This window comes from Macaca thibetana, chromosome 1 (assembly GCF_024542745.1).
Source record: "Macaca thibetana thibetana isolate TM-01 chromosome 1, ASM2454274v1, whole genome shotgun sequence".
Lineage (NCBI taxonomy): Eukaryota > Metazoa > Chordata > Mammalia > Primates > Cercopithecidae > Macaca > Macaca thibetana.
In genome coordinates this window covers 69,411,858-69,431,051 of record NC_065578.1, presented here as the reverse complement: position 1 = coordinate 69,431,051, position 19,194 = coordinate 69,411,858, and the positions used below count along the sequence as shown (strand labels likewise).

The 19,194-nt window shown below is 39.2% G+C and overlaps 2 protein-coding genes across 9 annotated transcripts in view; one reads left to right on the top strand and one right to left on the bottom strand.

Moving 5' to 3' along the window:
* SRSF11 (serine and arginine rich splicing factor 11) overlaps positions 1 to 19,194 on the bottom strand; it is a 763,374-nt gene that overhangs the window by 29,038 nt on the left and 715,142 nt on the right. For 4 of the 8 annotated variants that reach the window (XM_050804665.1, XM_050804695.1, XM_050804702.1 and 1 more), the window contains exon 1: positions 1,133 to 1,609. In XM_050804665.1, coding sequence (XP_050660622.1) covers positions 1,133 to 1,332 — 200 coding nt within the window. In that variant the 5' untranslated portion in view covers positions 1,333 to 1,609. Of the gene's footprint in view, positions 1 to 1,132; positions 1,610 to 17,119; positions 17,219 to 19,194 lie in introns of those variants that run through there. The other 4 variants (XM_050804684.1, XM_050804713.1, XM_050804721.1 and 1 more) reach the window with 2 other exon arrangements.
* LRRC40 (leucine rich repeat containing 40) overlaps positions 1 to 19,194 on the top strand; it is a 370,991-nt gene that overhangs the window by 289,977 nt on the left and 61,820 nt on the right. The window contains exon 2 of the mRNA XM_050804592.1: positions 17,333 to 17,510. Within this exon, the coding sequence (XP_050660549.1) occupies positions 17,360 to 17,510 (151 nt within the window). The 5' untranslated portion in view covers positions 17,333 to 17,359. The remainder of the gene's footprint in view (positions 1 to 17,332; positions 17,511 to 19,194) is intronic.

Here is a 19,194-nt window from a genome sequence, read left to right as displayed (position 1 = left end):
CACATGTACATTTCCCTAAAAATTAGCAACATACCAATTTGAAAACACCAACAATCTTTGAAAGTATTTTAAGTGGAAAGTGATGAAATATGTTAATACTTAACAAATATCTCAATATGATAAACTTTTGTCAATTATTTTATTGAGCAGAAAGTTAATGATTACCTGTACCGTAACAGTAGATTCTTAGAGAACTCCAATTTCCTGTTTAGTATTTAAGTGACATCATAAAATTCTCAATATATGGTGTTTACTGACAATGACATTTGAATTGTCACTTCTCCGCCAATAAGTCTTCCAAAAAGCAGAAGACTATTATTTTTATTCCAATTGTCTGTTTTAAAAGTACACCTTATCTTACTTCATAGCTTAACTATTTTTTCTTTACAATTAATCCATTTATTTAATATTCTTGCGATAGAAATAATTTTCAAAATAAAAGTGAAACGAAAGGATAAAAAGTCATACACTCTAATTCACATTTCAACATTTATAAAAATTCTTCTCAAGAACAACTGTGAAATATCACAAATCTGTGTGTTATTCAAACAAAGGAAAATCTCTGGTTTCAGATATAACCCGTTTTTTGACATTATAAAAATTAAGTAATCAGGCTCACTAAAGTAAGCGTCTGTCAAAAAGAATAAGATCTTTGAATTATATTGCTGGGCCAGAACCACATAACAGGAAGAGCAGTAAATGACCAACAACCTACAAAGTTCAACACTAAATTAACACAGGCATGAATAATTTTGTTTTCTTTCTTCCAAGAACGCAAAGAAAAAACACTCAGTTTTTTAAAAAGGGGATTTAACCTATATACGCGTACAGAGTGCAGTTAGTCTTGTGTTAAGCCCGCAAAGCCAAACGACCACGTTGGCACAATTTAAGGCAGAAAAAAAAAAATTCCCGAGAATAAGAGTCAGAGTTGCCTAATCCCAAAATGCCCTGGCCCTGCCTCTCTACATTTTTTTGCAGGCCTGGAACACAACCATCTTAAGTAAATGCAACAGCCACCAGCCACTCAAGCAGCCTGGCCCGGGGAAGCAGCGACAGAGGCCTAAGGAAATTGTTGTGTTAGGCCTAGGCTGAGGCGGCGTTAGCAGGAACAGTGATGGTGGACGATACTCACTCCGGCGGGAAGAGGCGCAGTTCGTCGATCTTGCCTAGGAAACCGAAGAGAGTCCGCATCTGCTCAGAGCTAGCGCTCGGGGAGACATTAGTCACCTGGATTACCTCGGTGCCGCCGCCTCCGCCGCCACCACCTCCGCCACCGGGCCCGCCGCTGGGGCCCGGACCTGCAGTGCTGGGGACGACGGTAGTGTTGCTCATGGCGCTGCTCGGGTTCTCGCTCCTGCTTTAACACATCAAACACACAACAAACAGTGAGAAGGAGGGGGAAGAGGAACCGGTTCGCGGGAGAGAGGAGGGTGTCCGATGCTACAGCCTCTGCTTCTGCTGCCGTTGCCGCCGCCGCCGCCGTTTCTCCGCCCCGCTGCACGCCGCGGGGGAGGGGAAGAGAGCGCGCGAGCTCGAGACCACGAGAAAACAAACGGCCACCCCCCTTGCCTCCAACTACAGCACTAGCGGGCCCGAGCTCCCACAATGCCTTGCGGCGCAGGGCGCGTCAGCGTCGCCTCTACCCTGCGCAGGCCCAGCAATCCTCGCCCGCAGCCCGAGAAATGTGAGGCACCGCGGTCCAGAGAAAGGCGTTATCCACCTTCGTCTCTCGTTTTTTTCTTTTTCTTTGGAAGAGAGAAGAGGCACGTATAAACTTTTGTTTTTAAAAAAACATTCATCCCCCTGCAAAAAGTCACTTCAGCAACTATTCTTACTAAATGCTGCGCACGATATGTCTTCATATACTGATAATCATCTACAGATCTATCCAATTACTAATGATATTTAAACCCAAGCTAAGATGCCACCCCACCACCACCACTATAAAATGTCCCGGAATCTTAAATGTATCATGAATTTCGGTAACATTAAATCTGTAACCAATTTGTTTTGTCACAAACTTTTAGAAAGGATACATTTTAATATTACACTTACTAATAAGCGTTTCGTACATTTATTCATAATGAATGACTTTTTTTGAGTGACTTTTCTTTTTCTGGTCGCCCTGTCGCCGAGGCTGCGGTGCAGTGGCACCATCTTGGCTCACTGCGACCTCCGCTTCCTGTGTTGAAGCCATTCTCCTACCTCGGCCTCGTGAGTAGCTGGGATTACAGGCGCCTGCCATGACGCCCGGCTAAGTTTTGCATTTTTAGTAGACATGGGGTTTCACCATGTTGGCCAGGCTGGTCTCCAACTCCTGACCTCTGCAGATCCACCCGCCTTGGCCTCCCAAAGTGCTGGGATTACAGGCGCGTGAGCCACTGTGCCCAGTCAATTTCACAATAGCTGACTTTTTGGAAACACAGTTTACAGTACTTAAATATATTCAACTATATATTTCTAAAGAAAATACTGCAATTTCTCAAGAAAAACTTGTTTCACATACATATTCTTGCTTAAAATAATTTTGAAGCTTTTGACTATTAAAAAAATCCTTGCCTTAGTTTTCAACCTCATCTGAACTATTCTCTCAACTGCATCCAGCGTGTAGTCCAGTGACTTGTAGTGCCCCAAACATGACAAAAACCATAATATCTCTGTGCCTATATACCAGGTATTAATAACATCATTCATCTGTCATCTTCTGTAGAGCATTCCTTCCCTCACTGCTACGACTTCTGCAAGCTGTTAAGGCTTCCTCTTTTCTGCTAAGTAACAGAAGATACATATATTTATTACTGACATGTATCACTCAAAGTTGTGAGCTTCCTGGGTCAGTCCAGAACCTGGCACAATGTCTGTCACACAGTCAGTCCCAATACATGTGCTGGACACATGCACAAACATACCTTAATGACAATGTCATTTAAGACAGTTCACTAAATAATTTACTTGACCTTGAATGTTTTTAGAGGTAAAACTTTTAGAGGTTTTAGAGGTAAAAACAACTTGAAGCCTTACATTAGTGAATACTTCTTGGCACAGTGCAGTCAAGATGCAATGTGAGAGATTAGAGCACAAGGTTATTGAGATTTGGATGTAGAGCCAACTGGCTGACTTTCACTAGTGCTTATACAGAAAATGGATGGATGGATTGAATGTGAGCCTCAGCAAAATTACAAATTATGGCCTTCATAGAAACCAACTAGCATTAGCTAGAGCCAAGACTTTTCAGAATTTTAAAGAAAAGCATATAGTTGTCCCTCAGTATCTGTGGAGGATTGGTTCCAGGACCCTCCCACAAATACCAGAACCAGAGGGTGCTCAAATCCCCTATATAAAATGGTATTGTGTAACAGTGCATTTGATCTGTATCCATGGGCTCCATGTATGTGGATTCAACCAACCTGGGACTGAAAATATTTGGGAAAAAATTGATGGTCTAAACATGTACAGACTTTTTATTTCTTGTCTAACAACTATTTACACAGCTCTTACACTGTATAATTATTAGTATAGAGATGATTTAAAATATTTGAGAGGATGTGCACAGATTATATACACACACTATACTATTTTACATAAAGAATTTGAGCATCTGTGTATTTTGGTATCCTCTGGGTCCTGTTATCAATTCCCCATGAATACTCACCTCAGGACTGGTATGACTGTATTTGCACATAATGTAAGCACATACTCTCATACTCTTGAGTAACCCTTATCTAAAATGCTTGGGACCATAAGTGTTTTGGATTTTTAAAAAACATTTTGGAATATCTGCATTATATTTACTGATTTAGCATCCCTAATCCTAACATTTAAAATCTGAAATGCTCCAATAAGCATTTACTTTGTGTCACGTCAGTGCTCATAAAGTTTCAGATTTTTGAGCATTTTGGATTTTGGTTTTTTGGATTAGGGATACTCAACCTTTAATACTGAATACAATGTAAATGTTATGTAAATAGCTGTTATACTGCATTTCTAAAAACTTTTATTTTTAATGTCATTATTTTTTATTTTTTGAATATTTTTGATAGGGGTTGGCTAAACCCAAGTATGTGGAACACATGGTATGGAGGCTGATTGTACAACTAACTGCATGTCACTCATAAATATCTGTGAATACGAAGAATGGTAATTCATTTTCTCATTCTGAATCAGACATATGTAACTGCCAGTTACAGATTCTTAAATAGTTTAACATTTATTGTGAGTGCCTACTATATGCCACGCATGCTAAAATATTTGATGATAAAAGGACAAATAACAGAAGGTCAGGGTTCATGCCTTTTTCTTTTTTTCCTTAAATGTTAACACTTATTTATTCTCTGTGATGGGTACACATAAATCTTTTATATGACTCTACATTTTTCTGTATGTTGGACACATTTCATAATTAAAATTACAAATTCAAACCAAAGAAAAAGGTAGTTGTAATAAAATCCTTTAAACCACCAGAAGCCAATTTATGTACAATAACTTACTGAACAAATAGATGACACTTTGCTACAGAGAAACTAGGTGGCAAAAAGTTCATTCAAATGAGGAGGATTTTAAAATATTTTATTTTCAAATCATTTAGCAGCTACCAAAAAAAAAAAAAATTACTGAATTTAAAGTTAGAAGGCTGGCTTAAAATACCAGCCCTGCTGGCCAGGCGCAGTGGCTCATGCCCAGCACTTTGGGAGGCTGAGGTGGGCAGATCACGAGGTCAGGAGATTGAGACCATCCTGGCTAACGTGGTGAAACCCCATCTCTACTAAAAATACAAAACCAAAATTAGTTGGGTGTGGTGGCAGGTGCCTGTAGTCCCAGCTACCTGGGAGGCTGAGGCAGGAGAATGGCGTGAACCCAGGAGGCAGAGCTTGCAGAGAGCCGAGATTGCGCCACTGCACTCCAGCCTGGGCGACAGAGCGAGACTCTGTCTCAAAAAAAAAAAAAAAAACCCCACACACAAAACAACAAGCAAGCAAACAAAAAACAACCAGCCCTGTCTTTAAGCATGTGATTTGAGGAAATTTCACTTAATTTCTAAAAATCTATGTCAGTTTGTCAGTCAAATTAAGAGCTGAATCATAATTTTGAAGATTCTTGTAGGTCTAATAGATTAAATAATTACATTAATGTCTGTTTTATATAGGAATAAGACATATACCTAAAGACAAATGACAAATACATTAAAGCAAATAAATATAACCAATTTATGAGTTTTAAATCACTTCAGATTTATTTAGGCTCACAATTAAACAGGACTATAGAAAATATAGAATCTGGAGACAGGATTCATGCCTGTTTTATTCACTGTATCTACAACATTATTAAGAGGCAGTCAAAAAACTCACAAATTTCTTCAAATATTATGTACCTAACTGTATTCCAAGGATTTTCCTAGCTGCTGGAAATAGAGTAGGGAAAAGGAAGTGAATGTCCCTGATATCATAAAACTTCAGGTCTAGCATGGCAAACTTTCAATATAAAAACACAGCCAGGTGCGGTGGCTCACGCCTGTAATCCAAGCACTTTGGCAGGCCGAGGCAGGAGGATCACCTGAGGTCGGGAGTTCGAGACCAACTTGATCAACATGGAGAAACCCTGTCTCTACTAAAAATACAAAATTAGTGGGCCATGGTGGCGCATGCCTGTAATCCCAGCTACTTGGGAGGCTATGGCAGGAGAATTGCTTGAACCTGGGAGGCAGAGGTTGCAGTGAGCTGAGATCGCGCCAGTGCACTCCAGCCTGGGCAACAAGAGCAAAACTCCATCTCCAAAAAAAAAAAAAAAAAAAAAACCAGAAACAAACAAAAAACACACAAAAAAACCCCACAAAGATGAAAGGAGTGATGTGTTGTGATGACATGAAATAGGACAGGCGATGGCGGAAAAAATGTTATCTGCTGAGACCTTACTAAAAGGAAGAAACAAGCCATTTGAATTTCTGGAGGAAGAGTATTCCAGACAGAGGAAATAACAAATTAGAAAGACCCTAAGGATACGAACAAGTTTGAAGCTTTCAAGAAAAGAAGACCACTCTTTGTGAAGTGAATGCTTTCCAGTTTATATTTCAAAGACAGACTTAGAAATCTTGTCATGTGGAAAGCGAAGTGAAGGAAGTATGCACACAGAAGGTTCAATTAGCTCATCTTTGAACATAAGTAAGGGAAAGCTTCTAGTTACCTATAAACGATCATTATCATCAATTTTATTATGAGTTAATGCAGCTAGGTATGGTGGCTCATGCCTGTAATCCCAGCACTTTGGGAGGCAGAGGTGGGTGGATTGCTTGAGCCCAGTTGTTTGAGACCAGCCTGGGAACGCAGAGAAACCCCATCTCTACAAAAAATACAAAAAAGTTAGCTGGGTGTAGTGGTGTGCACCTGTGGTCCCAATTACTTGGGAGGCTGAAGTGGAGGATCACCTGAGCCTGGGAGGTCAAAGATGCAGTAAGCTGAGATCATGACACTGTACTCCAGTCTGGGTGACAGAGTGAGACCCTATCTCAAAAGAAAAAATAAAGTTAAATAACCTATCATTTGGCCTATAAAGTTACATTATGGAAAAGTGCATGATTTCTGATAGGCTTTTGAAACACAGGAAATAACTTACAGGTTCCCCAAAATACTTTGAAGATTCACAGGTAGGACAGGTAGGGAACCACTACTGCCACACTGAAAAAAAAAAAATTAACTGGTGCTTGATATTGGCAGGAAAGCATGTCAAACAATATTAGACAATGAGTCTTTGTACACATTCTTAAAACAATACTAATCCTCTTAGTCCTAATGAACAAGCTTTAGTTCTTTCCCATCTCAAGCTTCTAAAAAGATCTTTGTATTCAGACGGAAGGTCTTTTAGATAAAAGAGAGCAGACAGGCCACGCGTGGTGGCTCACGCCTGTAATCTCATCACTTTGGGAGGCCGAGGTTGAGTTTGAGACGAGACTGACCAACATGGAGAAACCCCGTCTCTACTAAAAATACAAAATCAGCCAGGCGTGGTGGCGCATGCCTGTAATCCCAGCTACTTGGGAGGCTGAGGAGGCAGAACTGCTTGAACCTGGGAGGTGGAGGTTGTGGTGACCCAAGATTGTGCCACTGCACTCCAGCCTGGGGCAACAAGAGCGAAATTCCGTCTCAAAAGAAAAAAAAAAAAAGAGCAGACACAGGTATGCATAATCCCCCTACCCACCGGACACCCTGTTTCCAGTTGGATAAATCAAATCACTTTTTGTTACCACTTTTGTTCACACTAATGGAAAAGACGGTGGAGTCCTTCCAATTAACACAATTTTGCAAATCGACACAAGCAACAGGACTTTTATGAAATTAGTTGTTAAACAGCTCTTCCCTCCACCCCAAACAAATACATTTTTTGAGGCTAGAAAAGTCAATTTATCAGTCTTTGGGTTTCTAATACCTAACAATATTATACTGGAACAAGTCCAGCATTAAACAAAAATCTACCATCACCTATGTGCTAGAAACTTTACAAATGCCTCATACAATCTGCTCAACTCTTGTAAGGCAGATGGCTTATCACTAAAGTATATTAAGGGAATGCATGCAGTAAAGGCTTTGTGAATGAAGATGGTAATGTATTTGTTTCATTTAGAGGGAAATTTGATTGAGCAAACTCTCAAAGTATTTGGCTATAATTTTTTTTCCCTTTGGCTATAGACAGCAATAAGAAAAACCTAGGAAATAAATTGCTGATTACAAATCCATAAGTTTTAAAAAACTTATCTGCAGGCCAGGAACGGTGGCTCATGCCTATAATCCCAGCACTCTGGGAGCCCAAGGTGAGCGGATCACTTCAGGCCAGGAGTGACTAGCGTGGCCAAAATGACAAAACCCCGCCTCTACTAAAAATACAAAAATTAGCTGGGCATGGTGGTGTGCAACTGTAGTCTCAGCTATTCGGAGGCTGAGGCAGGAGAATCACTTGAACCCAGGAGGCGGAGGCTGCAGTAAGCTGAGATTGTGCCATTGCATTCCAGCCTAGGCAACAGGGCAAGACTCTGCCTCAAAAAAAAAAAAAAAAAAAATTATCTGCAGATGTATTTAAAAATCAAATTGTAAATCCCATGCTCCCATTTCTTCTTCATCTAAATGAAGGGAAGAGGATAAGGATGAGTTAGCACTAGGGGACTGACTGACAGACAAAAGAACACATGGACACACATACCAGGACAGAAAAAAAGTCTACCTATGTTTATTTTCAAATACTTCTTTCATATCGTTTAATATATATTGTCTTCCAATAGCAAGGATTTTGTATGTATGTTTTTAAATTGACTGAGCAGGGTCTGTGAACACCCTAAAATTATAGGTAAAAATCTATCTGTGACCATTTTTCATAGCTTTGTTTTATGATTAACATAGAGGGAAAAAGTAGTAGTCAGAGAATTAAGATACTGTTGCTTGCATCGTATGCATAGTATTCTCACCTATAGTGCACATGTATTGCTTGGAAAATCAGAATCAGTTTATTTGTACAGATTTGCTTGGCTTTTTTACTTAATTGGCTCAAAAGAAACATTTGGCTGGGAAGCTCCAGACACTGATTACTCAATACTATCTTCTATGTTATAAAAGATTCTTTTGGAGTCTTAACTGACAAAAAGCCATTGGAAGGAATGCTTCACACTCTTAAAAAATAAAAAAAATTTCAATGCAAGAAAATATCCAGTAGAGTTATATGTATCTTTACCTCTAATAGTTTCATGCATTTTAATATTAGTTTTTCGTAATCAAGGAATTAAACACATGCACCATTTGACCTTTTATGTTTTTTCCCCCATGCAGTAAAATTAACTTTCTCTTCATGAAGGAAAATTATTTTTAAAGACTTACTTAAAACTGGAAAAAAAATGAAAGTGTACTCAAATCAGTACATTTCATTAATAAGGCTGAATTACGTTAACTGAATGCTTTTAAAACGACCTTCAATCCTCATAACACTTAAAAGGTGCTGGAGTGATTAATAATGCAGGCCCTAGAGTCAACCTGAAGGGGCTCTACCAATTAAGATAATTGTGTGAACTTCAGCTCATTACTTGGTGCTTCAATTTCCTTATTTAAACTAAGAGGGTAATAATAATGCCCACCTCATTGGGGTTGTTATGAGGATAGTGAGAATACTAATACAAATGCTTAGAATAAATTACTATTATAATGACTATTCTATAAATAAACTAAGGCTTAGAAAAGTTAAGCAACTTGTCTAACATATAAAGCAGGTAATAGTAGAGGAGGGATTAAAAAAACCAAACCAGGTACTACATCTCACGCCAAAGCCTGTATTTCCACTATGTTGTACTGTCTCCTACTATGTCTTCTCATAATAAATCCAGAAAAATTTAAACTCACATGAAAGATATAACTCAGGAGAGTTAGTTTACATAGTGAGAACAGTTTCTTGTTTAGATTTCATATTTTAACATAGGTTTTTTTGTGGCATGTTAAAAATTATAAAGCAATAAGTTTAATGCTAAATACTCAAACTATATGACTGTAAAAAACATAAGCGGCTTCTATTCTACTCCCTAATTCTACTCCCCTATGTGTGTTCTCATCTACTGTAATAAATACTTCCTCTAATTAACCACATGAGCTAATGTGTCCTTTATGTGAAAAATGGGGATAATGATGCCATTTGAAGTTCTAAGATTAAAAATATGAATACAAAGCACTCAGCAGAGTGCCCAACACATAGGCACCGAACAAATGTTACATGTCATTATAGGAAAGTCAGTTTCCAACTCTCCAATTTCCTCATCTTTTCAATTTTTTTTTTTTTGAGACAGGGTCTTGTTCTGTCACCTAGGCTGAAGTGCAGAGCTCACAGCAGCCTCAAACTCATGGGTTCAAGTGATTCTCCTGCCTCAGCCCCTTACCCCCACCCCTCCAGTAGCTGGGACTATAGGCTCACACTACCACACCCAGCTAATATTTTAAACTTTTGTTCAAACAGGGTCTCCCTATGTTGCCCAGGATGGTCTTGAACTCCCACCGGGGCATCCCAAAGTGCTGGGGGATTACAGGCATGAGCCACCACACTTGGCTTTTCTCATCTTTTCAATTGATGACTAACAACAGTAATACTTGTCTTACTTTACAGCATTATTGTCAAAATTAAATTGATAAGAACATACCCTATAAACAGTTAAGTTATAGTAAAGATAAGAATTATACCATTATTAGATGCCCCTTCTCTTTAAATAGGCTACTGCAATGCAAACATGACACCAATATAAAAAGACACAAAACAATTGCACCTATCTTTGATTAATATTAAATTAAAATCAGGCATAATGGCTCACACCTGTAATCCCAATGCTTTGGGAGGCCAAGGTGGGTGGATCATCTGAGGTCAGGAATTCGAGACCAGCCTGGCAAAACCCCAAAAATACAAAATTACTCTACTAAAAATACAAAAATTAGCTGGGTGTGGTGGTGTGTGCCTATAATCCCAGCTACTTGGGAGGCTGAGGGAAGAGAATCGCTTGAACCCAGGAGGTGGAGGTTGCAGTGAGTCAAGATCTCATCACTGCACTCCAGCCTTGGTGACAGAGTGAGACCGCATCTCAAAAATAAATAAATATTAATTAAAAGTACCGTGACATGGGTCAGAACAAAAAAACTATCAAATAACCAAAGCATAAATTTTTAAAAAGTAAAATACTACTCACAATTTTACTAAAATTAAACAATTTTAGTTCCTAAAAATAAAGTACAGTAAGTAGTTTTTAAGGGTCATGTTTCTTTCCCCCAATTGCCACCCCAGGCACTTGAAACAATAAACTGTTGTTAGTTTCAAGCCACAATTAGCTCAGGCTGAAGTCTAAAGCACTTGGAGATATTGATTAAGTAATTATTTTAGGGGAGGGATGAGATGGTAGAGATGTAATATTTCCAGGAAATGAGTTAAAAAGAAAAGCAAAAATGTCAGCACCTCTGAGATGGCCATAAAGTTGTATTGATGGCTGATAAATTTAGTGTTGAGTGAAAAACATGTACCTCTAGAATGATGATGGCTGGGTTCACAGATTTTCATCATAGGTACCAAGTCTTTAAATGTCCACTAGTATTTCAACACTCCAATGATGCATACCTTTAAAATATTTAAGCATATGTAACTGTGATATTGCAAACGATGGAAAAAAACCAATCTCAAGTAGAAAAAAAAAATTGTGAGCAGTCTTGAAGGTATTCTGAAAGCTAAACTAGCACTTACCAAATTGTGAGTATAAATATGTGGTCTAGAAATCTAAGTATCAAATTTTAAATTAACAATCTATTGATTGTGATTGTTAACAAACTACCAAATTATTCAGATTTTTCTCCTTAAGTTGATGTTTAAGGATAAAGTCTCAGGGACCATATTGTGTCTTATTAAAACTGTAGGCAAGCTTTGCTATATAAACAGTATTTGCCAATTATAAACATTTACTGTATCTCCCTTTTTAAAGTAAATGAAATTGCAAGCAGAATCCAATTGAACAAAATTGTGGGTGGGGAGGGGGTGGATAAAAAGTCAAATTTTAAAATAGTGGATTTTCATTGAAATTGTTTTTAAAACAGACTTACTCAGTAGTGTATGTGTTAACATAAAGATAGTGTTTGATGCCCTAACTTTACTTCTGTATTACTTTACTAGTTTAAAGCCAAAAAAAAAAAAAAAAAAAAAAAACCCATAAAATCCATACAATTAATACAAAATCTGAGACTTTAAGTCAGAGAACACATTAATGTTGGAAAACAGAGCAAGAATACTGCACTAGCTTTTAAAGGTTAGGAGTAATAATCACTGTGAATAATAGGAAACACTTCCAGCTGATTTTAGAACAACCAATAAACAAATCTCAGTATTATAGTGCTTTTTTGAAAATGACATAAGCAGGATTGGTTTACCACCACCCTTGTTTCAGTTTCTTTTTATAATATAATGAAATAAACTGGAAAACCCCCAAATTAAAAGCATTTTTGATAATTTTTTTTTACTAGTTCTTCCACGTTCAAGTAAATAAAACTAACATTTTAAAAAAGCCCTCATATAAGAGGAAAAAAATTTTTTCCTAAATCTGGGGATTAAAATTTTTTTGTGTTGAAAATAGAGAGCTGGGTGTGGTGGCTCATACCTGTAATTTCAGCCCCACAGGGTCTCGCTCTGTGGCCCAGGCTGGAGTACAGTGGAGCAATTTTAGCTCACTGTAACCTCTACCTTTTGGGGTCAAGCCATCCTCCTACCTCAGCCTCCCGAGTAGCTGGGATCACAGGTCATGCCACACCACGCCCAATTAATTTTTGTATTTTTTGTAGAGACAGAGTTTCAAGATGTTGCCAGGCTGGTCTTGAACTCCTGAACTCATGGGATCTGCCTGCTTTTGCCTCCCAAAGTGCTGGAATTACAGGCATGAGCCACCATACCTGGCCAATCCCAGCACTTTGGAAGGTTGAGGTGGGAGGATTCCTTGAGCCTGGGAGTTGAGACCAGTCTGGGCAATATGGGGAGATCCTGTCTCTATAAAACATTAAAAAATTAGCTGGATGTGGTGGCATGAGCCTACAGCTGCAGCTACTGGGGGGCATGGGGTGGAGGTTGAGGCAGGAGGATCACCTGAACCCATGAGTTTGAGGCTGCAGTAAGCTCTGCACTCCAGCCTGGGTGACAAAGTGAAACTCTGTCTTGGGAAATAAAAAAAGGGCGGGGGAGACAGAAAATACTAGAATCAAATATTAAATCTCCTAGAGCAAGCTGTTTCACGATTCAAAAGTATATAAGAGAAGCAGAGAAAACAAAGAATATACAAATGCATTATTCCAAAGACAATGCACTTTCTCCATTAGAAAAAATGACCATATACGACTCCAATAACAACATAATACAAATTTCAAAGCCACATCTGAAACTATCAATAAAATGCAAAATATGTACTGCCTTCACTGAAAAGAAAAGAATGTCTTCTTGGCCAGGCATCATGGCTCATGCCTGTAATTCCAACACTTTGGGAGGCCAAGGCAGGTGGGCTGCTTGAACCCAGGAGTTTGAGAACAGCCTGGGCAATATGGCAAAACTTCATCTCTACCAAAAAAAAAAAAAAAAAAAAAAAAAAAAAAAAAAAAAGTGAGGTGCCTGTAGTCCCAGCTAGTTGTGAGGCTGAGGTGCGAGGATCCCTTGAGTCAGGGAGGTCAAAGCTGCAGTAAGCCTGGGCAACAGAGTGAGACTCTGTCTCAGAACAAAAGGAAAAACAAAAAAATAATATCCTCTCCTAGCTACTTTTAAAGTTGGCAATGATAGGCCTGAAGGGAAAACAAATGTGAAATTGCAAGTCTAAATTTTTAAAGAAAGCTAAAATGTTCTCTCAATAAATAACTTTTACCGTAAGATAGCAGCCCCCATAGATAAGGCAATATTCTGAAAGATAACATAATACAATTCGAAATAGGCTAAATTTGTTACTTTACACAAAAAGAAACTTCCTGGAATGTCTGCAAAACAAATACACTTTGCTCTTACTTGACTCCATTTTATAAACAAATGTGCTTGCAAATCTGCACAAATTAACTCAATTTACTCTTACTATAATTTCAGACTTCAATAATCCATCCCATCAATTGTACCTTTTATCTATGTCTTTATACATTTTAATGGTAGAGACAAGCTGCGCTATACTTTGATAACAGTCTTACTGTCTGTTATGAAACAAAACAGTATCCTTTGGCCAATGTGATTTTTAGGCTTAACATAAATTTGGTTTCTTCACTTTCTTTTTGCATTTAGCAAAGAAGCTTGAAGAGGGAAGGCTTTCATCACATAAATAAAATGAATATAATAAATACTAGCTAGACAATTCCATTACAAAAGGTAGCTGTGCAGTAGTCTGCAGCCTTGACACAGGAGACATTCATTTCATATTATTTTAGTAATGTATATAAAGTCAATTTTTCTAAAAAAACAAATACTTTGACTTAAATGCCAGTGTTGAAAAAGAGTTAGAATTTTTGCTTTCAATGTATTCTCCTTAAAACAATTGAAATGGAGCTAATTCTCACATAAGTATTTATAACTACTTTTTCATAAAGAAGCTCAATTGAAGTTGATTAGCTTTCAGTTTCCATCAATTTGAGACAAAACATGTTATTTTCTCTATTGCATGAGGTAATAATTTTCACTGTAGCTTGCTCAATCTGCACTTACTACATAAATACAATACAGCAGGCTGGGTGCGGTGGCTCACACCTGTAATCCCAGCAATTTGGGAGGCCGAGGCAGGTGGATCACATGAGGCCAGGAGTTTGAGACCAGTCTGGCCAACATGGTGAAACCCTGCCTCTACTAAAAAAATACAAAAATATTAGCTGGGTGTGGTGGCGCATACTTGTAATACCAGCTTCTTGGGAGGGTAAGACAGGAGAAATCACTTGAAGCTGGGAGGTGGAGGTTGCAGTGACCAAGACTGAGCCATTGCACTCCAGTCTGGGTGACAGAGCGAGACTCCATCTCTCTCTCTCTCTCTCTCTCTCACACACACACACACACACACACACACACACACTACACACTACACATTGTATTACAGTAACTAGTACATTCTTACATATGTCAGTTTATATCTATTGGAGTTTACCACAAGCATATGGCGACCGGGATTTTTTTTTTCAGAATTACTCTTTGCCATTTAACAGAATATACTTTCCTTATACAAGATGAAACAATGTTTTAATACAGTATCATTAAATGTCAATAATGAAATATTTAACTTCAAGAACAACAAATTAAAAAATTATACCTTGCTGTTATTTTTTAATAAATTGAACTAGGCAGGGTGTGGTGGCTCATGCCTATAATCCCAGTGCTTTGGAAGGCCCTAGATGGAAGGATTGCTTGAGGCAGCTCATGCCTGTAATCCCAGTGCTCTGGAAGGCCCTAGATGGAAGGATAGCTTGAAGCCAGGAGTTCAAGACCAACCTTGGCAACACACACTCGTTTCTACAAAAAATAAAAACAATTAGCTGGGCATGGTGGTGTGATGGCTACTCAGGAATCTGACGTGGGAGGACCGCTTGAGCCCAGGATTTCGAGATTGCAGTGAGCTGTGATCACACCATGGTACTTCATCATGGGTGACAGAGTGAGACCTGGTCTCTTAAAAAAAAAAAAAAAGAACCAAAGAAGAATCTATTGTAGGGGGAGGCGTGGTGACTGTAAAATTTTGTACTCGAGCAATTCAATTCTCCAAAGGTGGGTTGTTACTTCCCCAAAGGTAGGTTGTTACTTCCTACAAAAGAGAAAAAGGTGGTTCTTTAATAAATAAATCTTCTTAAAAACAACTGAAGTGTCTCTTACAATGATTGCAGGATTAAAAAAAAAAGCAAGTTGGGAATTATGAAAAGCCACTAGGCAAGTCACGGTGATTAAAAAGAAAGGTTTTGGAAACAGATCTAGGTTAAAATTCCTGGTTGTGCTATTCAGAGAAACTTGTGAGGTTGGGTAAGTTTCTTTACCCCTTTTAGCCTCAATCTTCTCATCTGCAAAATTAGTCACTGTGTTAAATAAGAAATAGCAAAGAGAGGTATTATTAGCACTGAGCTTGGTATGGGCCCAATAAGGCAGCTATTACCATTACTGTGAAGGCAAGTTGACCAGGGACCTCATTAATAACCTTGCAAAAGCTGCTATGGTCGTTTTCCTTTAAAACTCAGTCTGGGTACGGTGGCTGACACCTGTAATCCCAGCACTTTGGGAGGCCGAAGTCGGCGGATCGCTTGAGGCCGGGAGTTCGAGACCAGCCTGACCAACATGGCAAAACTCCGCCTCTACTAAAAAATACAAAAATTAGCCATGCGTGGTGGTGCGCGGTTATAATCCCTGTGCTGGAGAGAATGCGGCAGGAGAATCACTTGAACCCGGGAGGCGGAGGTTGCGGTGAGCCGGGATCACGCCACTGCAATTCAGCTTAGGCGACAGAACGAGACTGTCTCCAAAAAAAAAAAAGAAAAAAAAATTCAAGACAAAAATCCACTCTTTGCTTTTTTTGCAGGGTAACAACTATTGGTAACTTTCTCTTGTTCGATATTACTGTAAAGGACTCTACAGAACTAAGAACAAAAAGGGTAGAGTTAAAAACCGAATTTTACAGGTAGCAATAACCTGGACTCAGGTAAAAGTGCGTGATGAAGAATTTGTCAAAGGGACTTCACCCTACCTTTCAACTATTCTACCAATCCTCAGTAGACTTGTTGGGGGTTAGAATGGTATTCCCTGGCATATGCTTTTAAAACAAAATCATTTCAGGCAAAAGAAAAGTCTAGCACCCAGGATAGTACATACTAGGCAGGATGAATCTTAATAATTACTTGTTGAATGAATCAATAAGTTGTACATTTCAGATGAAAACTTTAATTTCCTAGGAAACACCGACTTATTGAACAAAATTTTCATTTGCTATTATTCCGGACTTACCATGAACTCAAGATTCAAATTTTTATCTTCACTTATTTCAAAAACCTTATGCGGTAGGAATTATCCCCAAAGTAATGAAAAAGAGGAATGAGCTTTAAAAGCGGTTGAGTAAACTGCCTAAAGTTAACACAGTTTCTAAAGTGAAGCAGCTGAGATTTGAACTTGTTTTTTGGGGCTCAAAAATCCAAGTTGTCTGAGCTTCACTAAAGCTTGTACCACTACCTGTTTCCCTAAACTGTCTGATACAGAGAACATTTATTACATTTTAAGGATTTTTGTTTTTGTCTTCTATGTTGCCAGTTCTTCCACTTCACATTACCTCCTTTGCTGGGTGGGCTATGTACCCTCAATACAACAAGAATGGTGTCAGAGTACAGGTCCTAAGAACAGAAAATTTGTTTTTCTCCGTACGCCGGAGGTCTGGCGCCACCACCACAAGCGACAAACATAGGCTGGGGTCCAGAAAGGCTGCCGACCGCGCCCAGATCTCAAGTTTTAGTTCAGGCCCACGTTCAGACTAGGAGAGGGGAGAAGAGAGGGTTATCTTTCCCGACACCCTCGCCACGGTGGAAGCACGGAGGAGAAGGGTGGAGTCGCAGTAACAGTTTAAACAATAAACCCAAAAACCCCTCTTAAGCCCGTCAAACGCACTTACTTGAGCGAAGTAATTCCAGGACGCTAGGCCGGCACCGGCAACGGAAAGGGCTTCTCTGTCCTCCGGGCCAGGCGCTGGTGCTGACGACATCTGGACTGCGCCGCAGAGAGTGAAGGCCCAGCGCGAGTCCGCGAGCCAGGCTCATAGAGCGCGCGCTCACGAAAGGGGCGTGGCATCCCAGCGGCGCCACCTTTAAGCGTCACGGGCGGGGCTGCAGCTTCTGGACTTAGGACTTTCAACATGTCGCGCCTGAAGCGGATAGCGGGGCAGGATCCCCGCGCTGGTTTCAAAGCCGCTGGAAGAGACTGCGGTACCTCGGTACCCCAAGGGCTATTGAAGGCAGCGAGGAAGAGCGGCCAGTTAAACCTGTCGGGTAGAAACCTCAGTGAAGGTAAGACCCAGAGGTATCATCCTATTGTGTCTCCTGTCAGAAAGCCTTTGGCCCAGGAAACCTCCCTTTTCTCTGGGCTGGCTTTGGCCGCTTTCTCAGATTGCTAGCCAGAATTTCTGTGCTCTAATCTAATCCCTGTGCTCATTTCGACCGGTTTGGTCAGCCCAGTTCAGTTCCTTCCCAGGTTCCCGGAATCTCTGTTAAAGGGACCCTGCTAAAAATACGATCTAAATTTAAACGGGGCGCTTTCTGGGATTCCCACAGTCTGTGGGATGAGCAACATAATATGTGACGAAACTAGCTATCACATCACGGGCAAATCTTTTGTTTCTTTGGCTTTTATTTTCCTCCTCTTATTTTAATCTTCAAGGGCAATTACCAAAGCCAAAATTATGTATTTTATCGGCCCCTTTGTGAAACTGCACTGTTCCCTGCCGAGACGCTCTTCTGTATGCAACTGTGCAGAGTCCTAATGACAAGGAATAATGAGTATATTTTCTGAGTTGAAGATCAGGATAGATGCCACACAGAGTGTTTCAATGTGGGGACATCTTGAGAAACCAGTTAAAGACCAACAAGCACAAATCTGGATATCATGAATGAATGGTCAGATGCTCTTCTGATTGTCGTGTGTATGTAAGAGGGAGAAGGAGGGGAGTGGAGAGATGGAGAAATACAGCATTCTTCCTGTAATGTTTTTCTTCGTTTATATTTAGGTTTTAAGACTGATTAAAAGCTTCCATTTTCCTTCTAATGATTGCATTCTTATTGTGACATGTATAAAGTAGATTAGGCAAGCAAATGCTTGCTGAATGAATGAAAGGACATATGACATAGAATCCCTACTCCACCTAAAAGAGTTTTTGATCAATGGGAACATATGCATTTTCAAACTACAGTTGTGCATATATATATATATATATATATATATATATATATATATATTTGTTTCCCCGAAGCCTGAAACATTTTTCTCTAAACTTGCATACCTATCATGCTAACACTCCGTTCTCTTACCTGTTTAATTTTTTAACAGTATTTATCACTATCAGAATTTATATCATTTATGTTTTTTGTCTTCTCTGCCCTCCAACCAAAAGGTTAATACCATGAAGTTAGTGAGCTTTGTTTTGTGCTTTGTTGTATTTCTATCACTGAAAATAGTGCTTGGTACGTAGTAGAGTCTTATTAAATATTGTGAAAGCAATAAGTAAGTGAATGAGTATTCTCAAATCATAAGTGGTGTGCTGGAGTGTACTTATTGACTAGACTCAGGTGGTTTAGTCTGTTAAACTTTAAGAGAGCACATGGATTCTGACTCTTAGGTCTGTGATGATATGGATTAGAACTGCTTAGGCTATTGTTGTGTAACCAGAACCTAACACTTACCTGGTACATAAAATGATTTTAAATGAGTGAATAAACAGTATTTCATAGGAGGGAAAAATATAAATGGGAGAAACTCATGGTATTTGTAGCTTATATATAAAAAAGGAATCCCTGTTACTATAATATAGAAGGTCTTTCCCTGTGTGGCTGTATGTAGCCTTCAGTTTCATCACTTGTCACTGAAACTTTGATAGGCAAACCACTGTAATTCTGAACTATTGGCAGTTCGTTACAGGGTCATGCTTCTTATCTTCCTATCTTTGCTCACATAACATTGAGATGGTTAATCACTCTG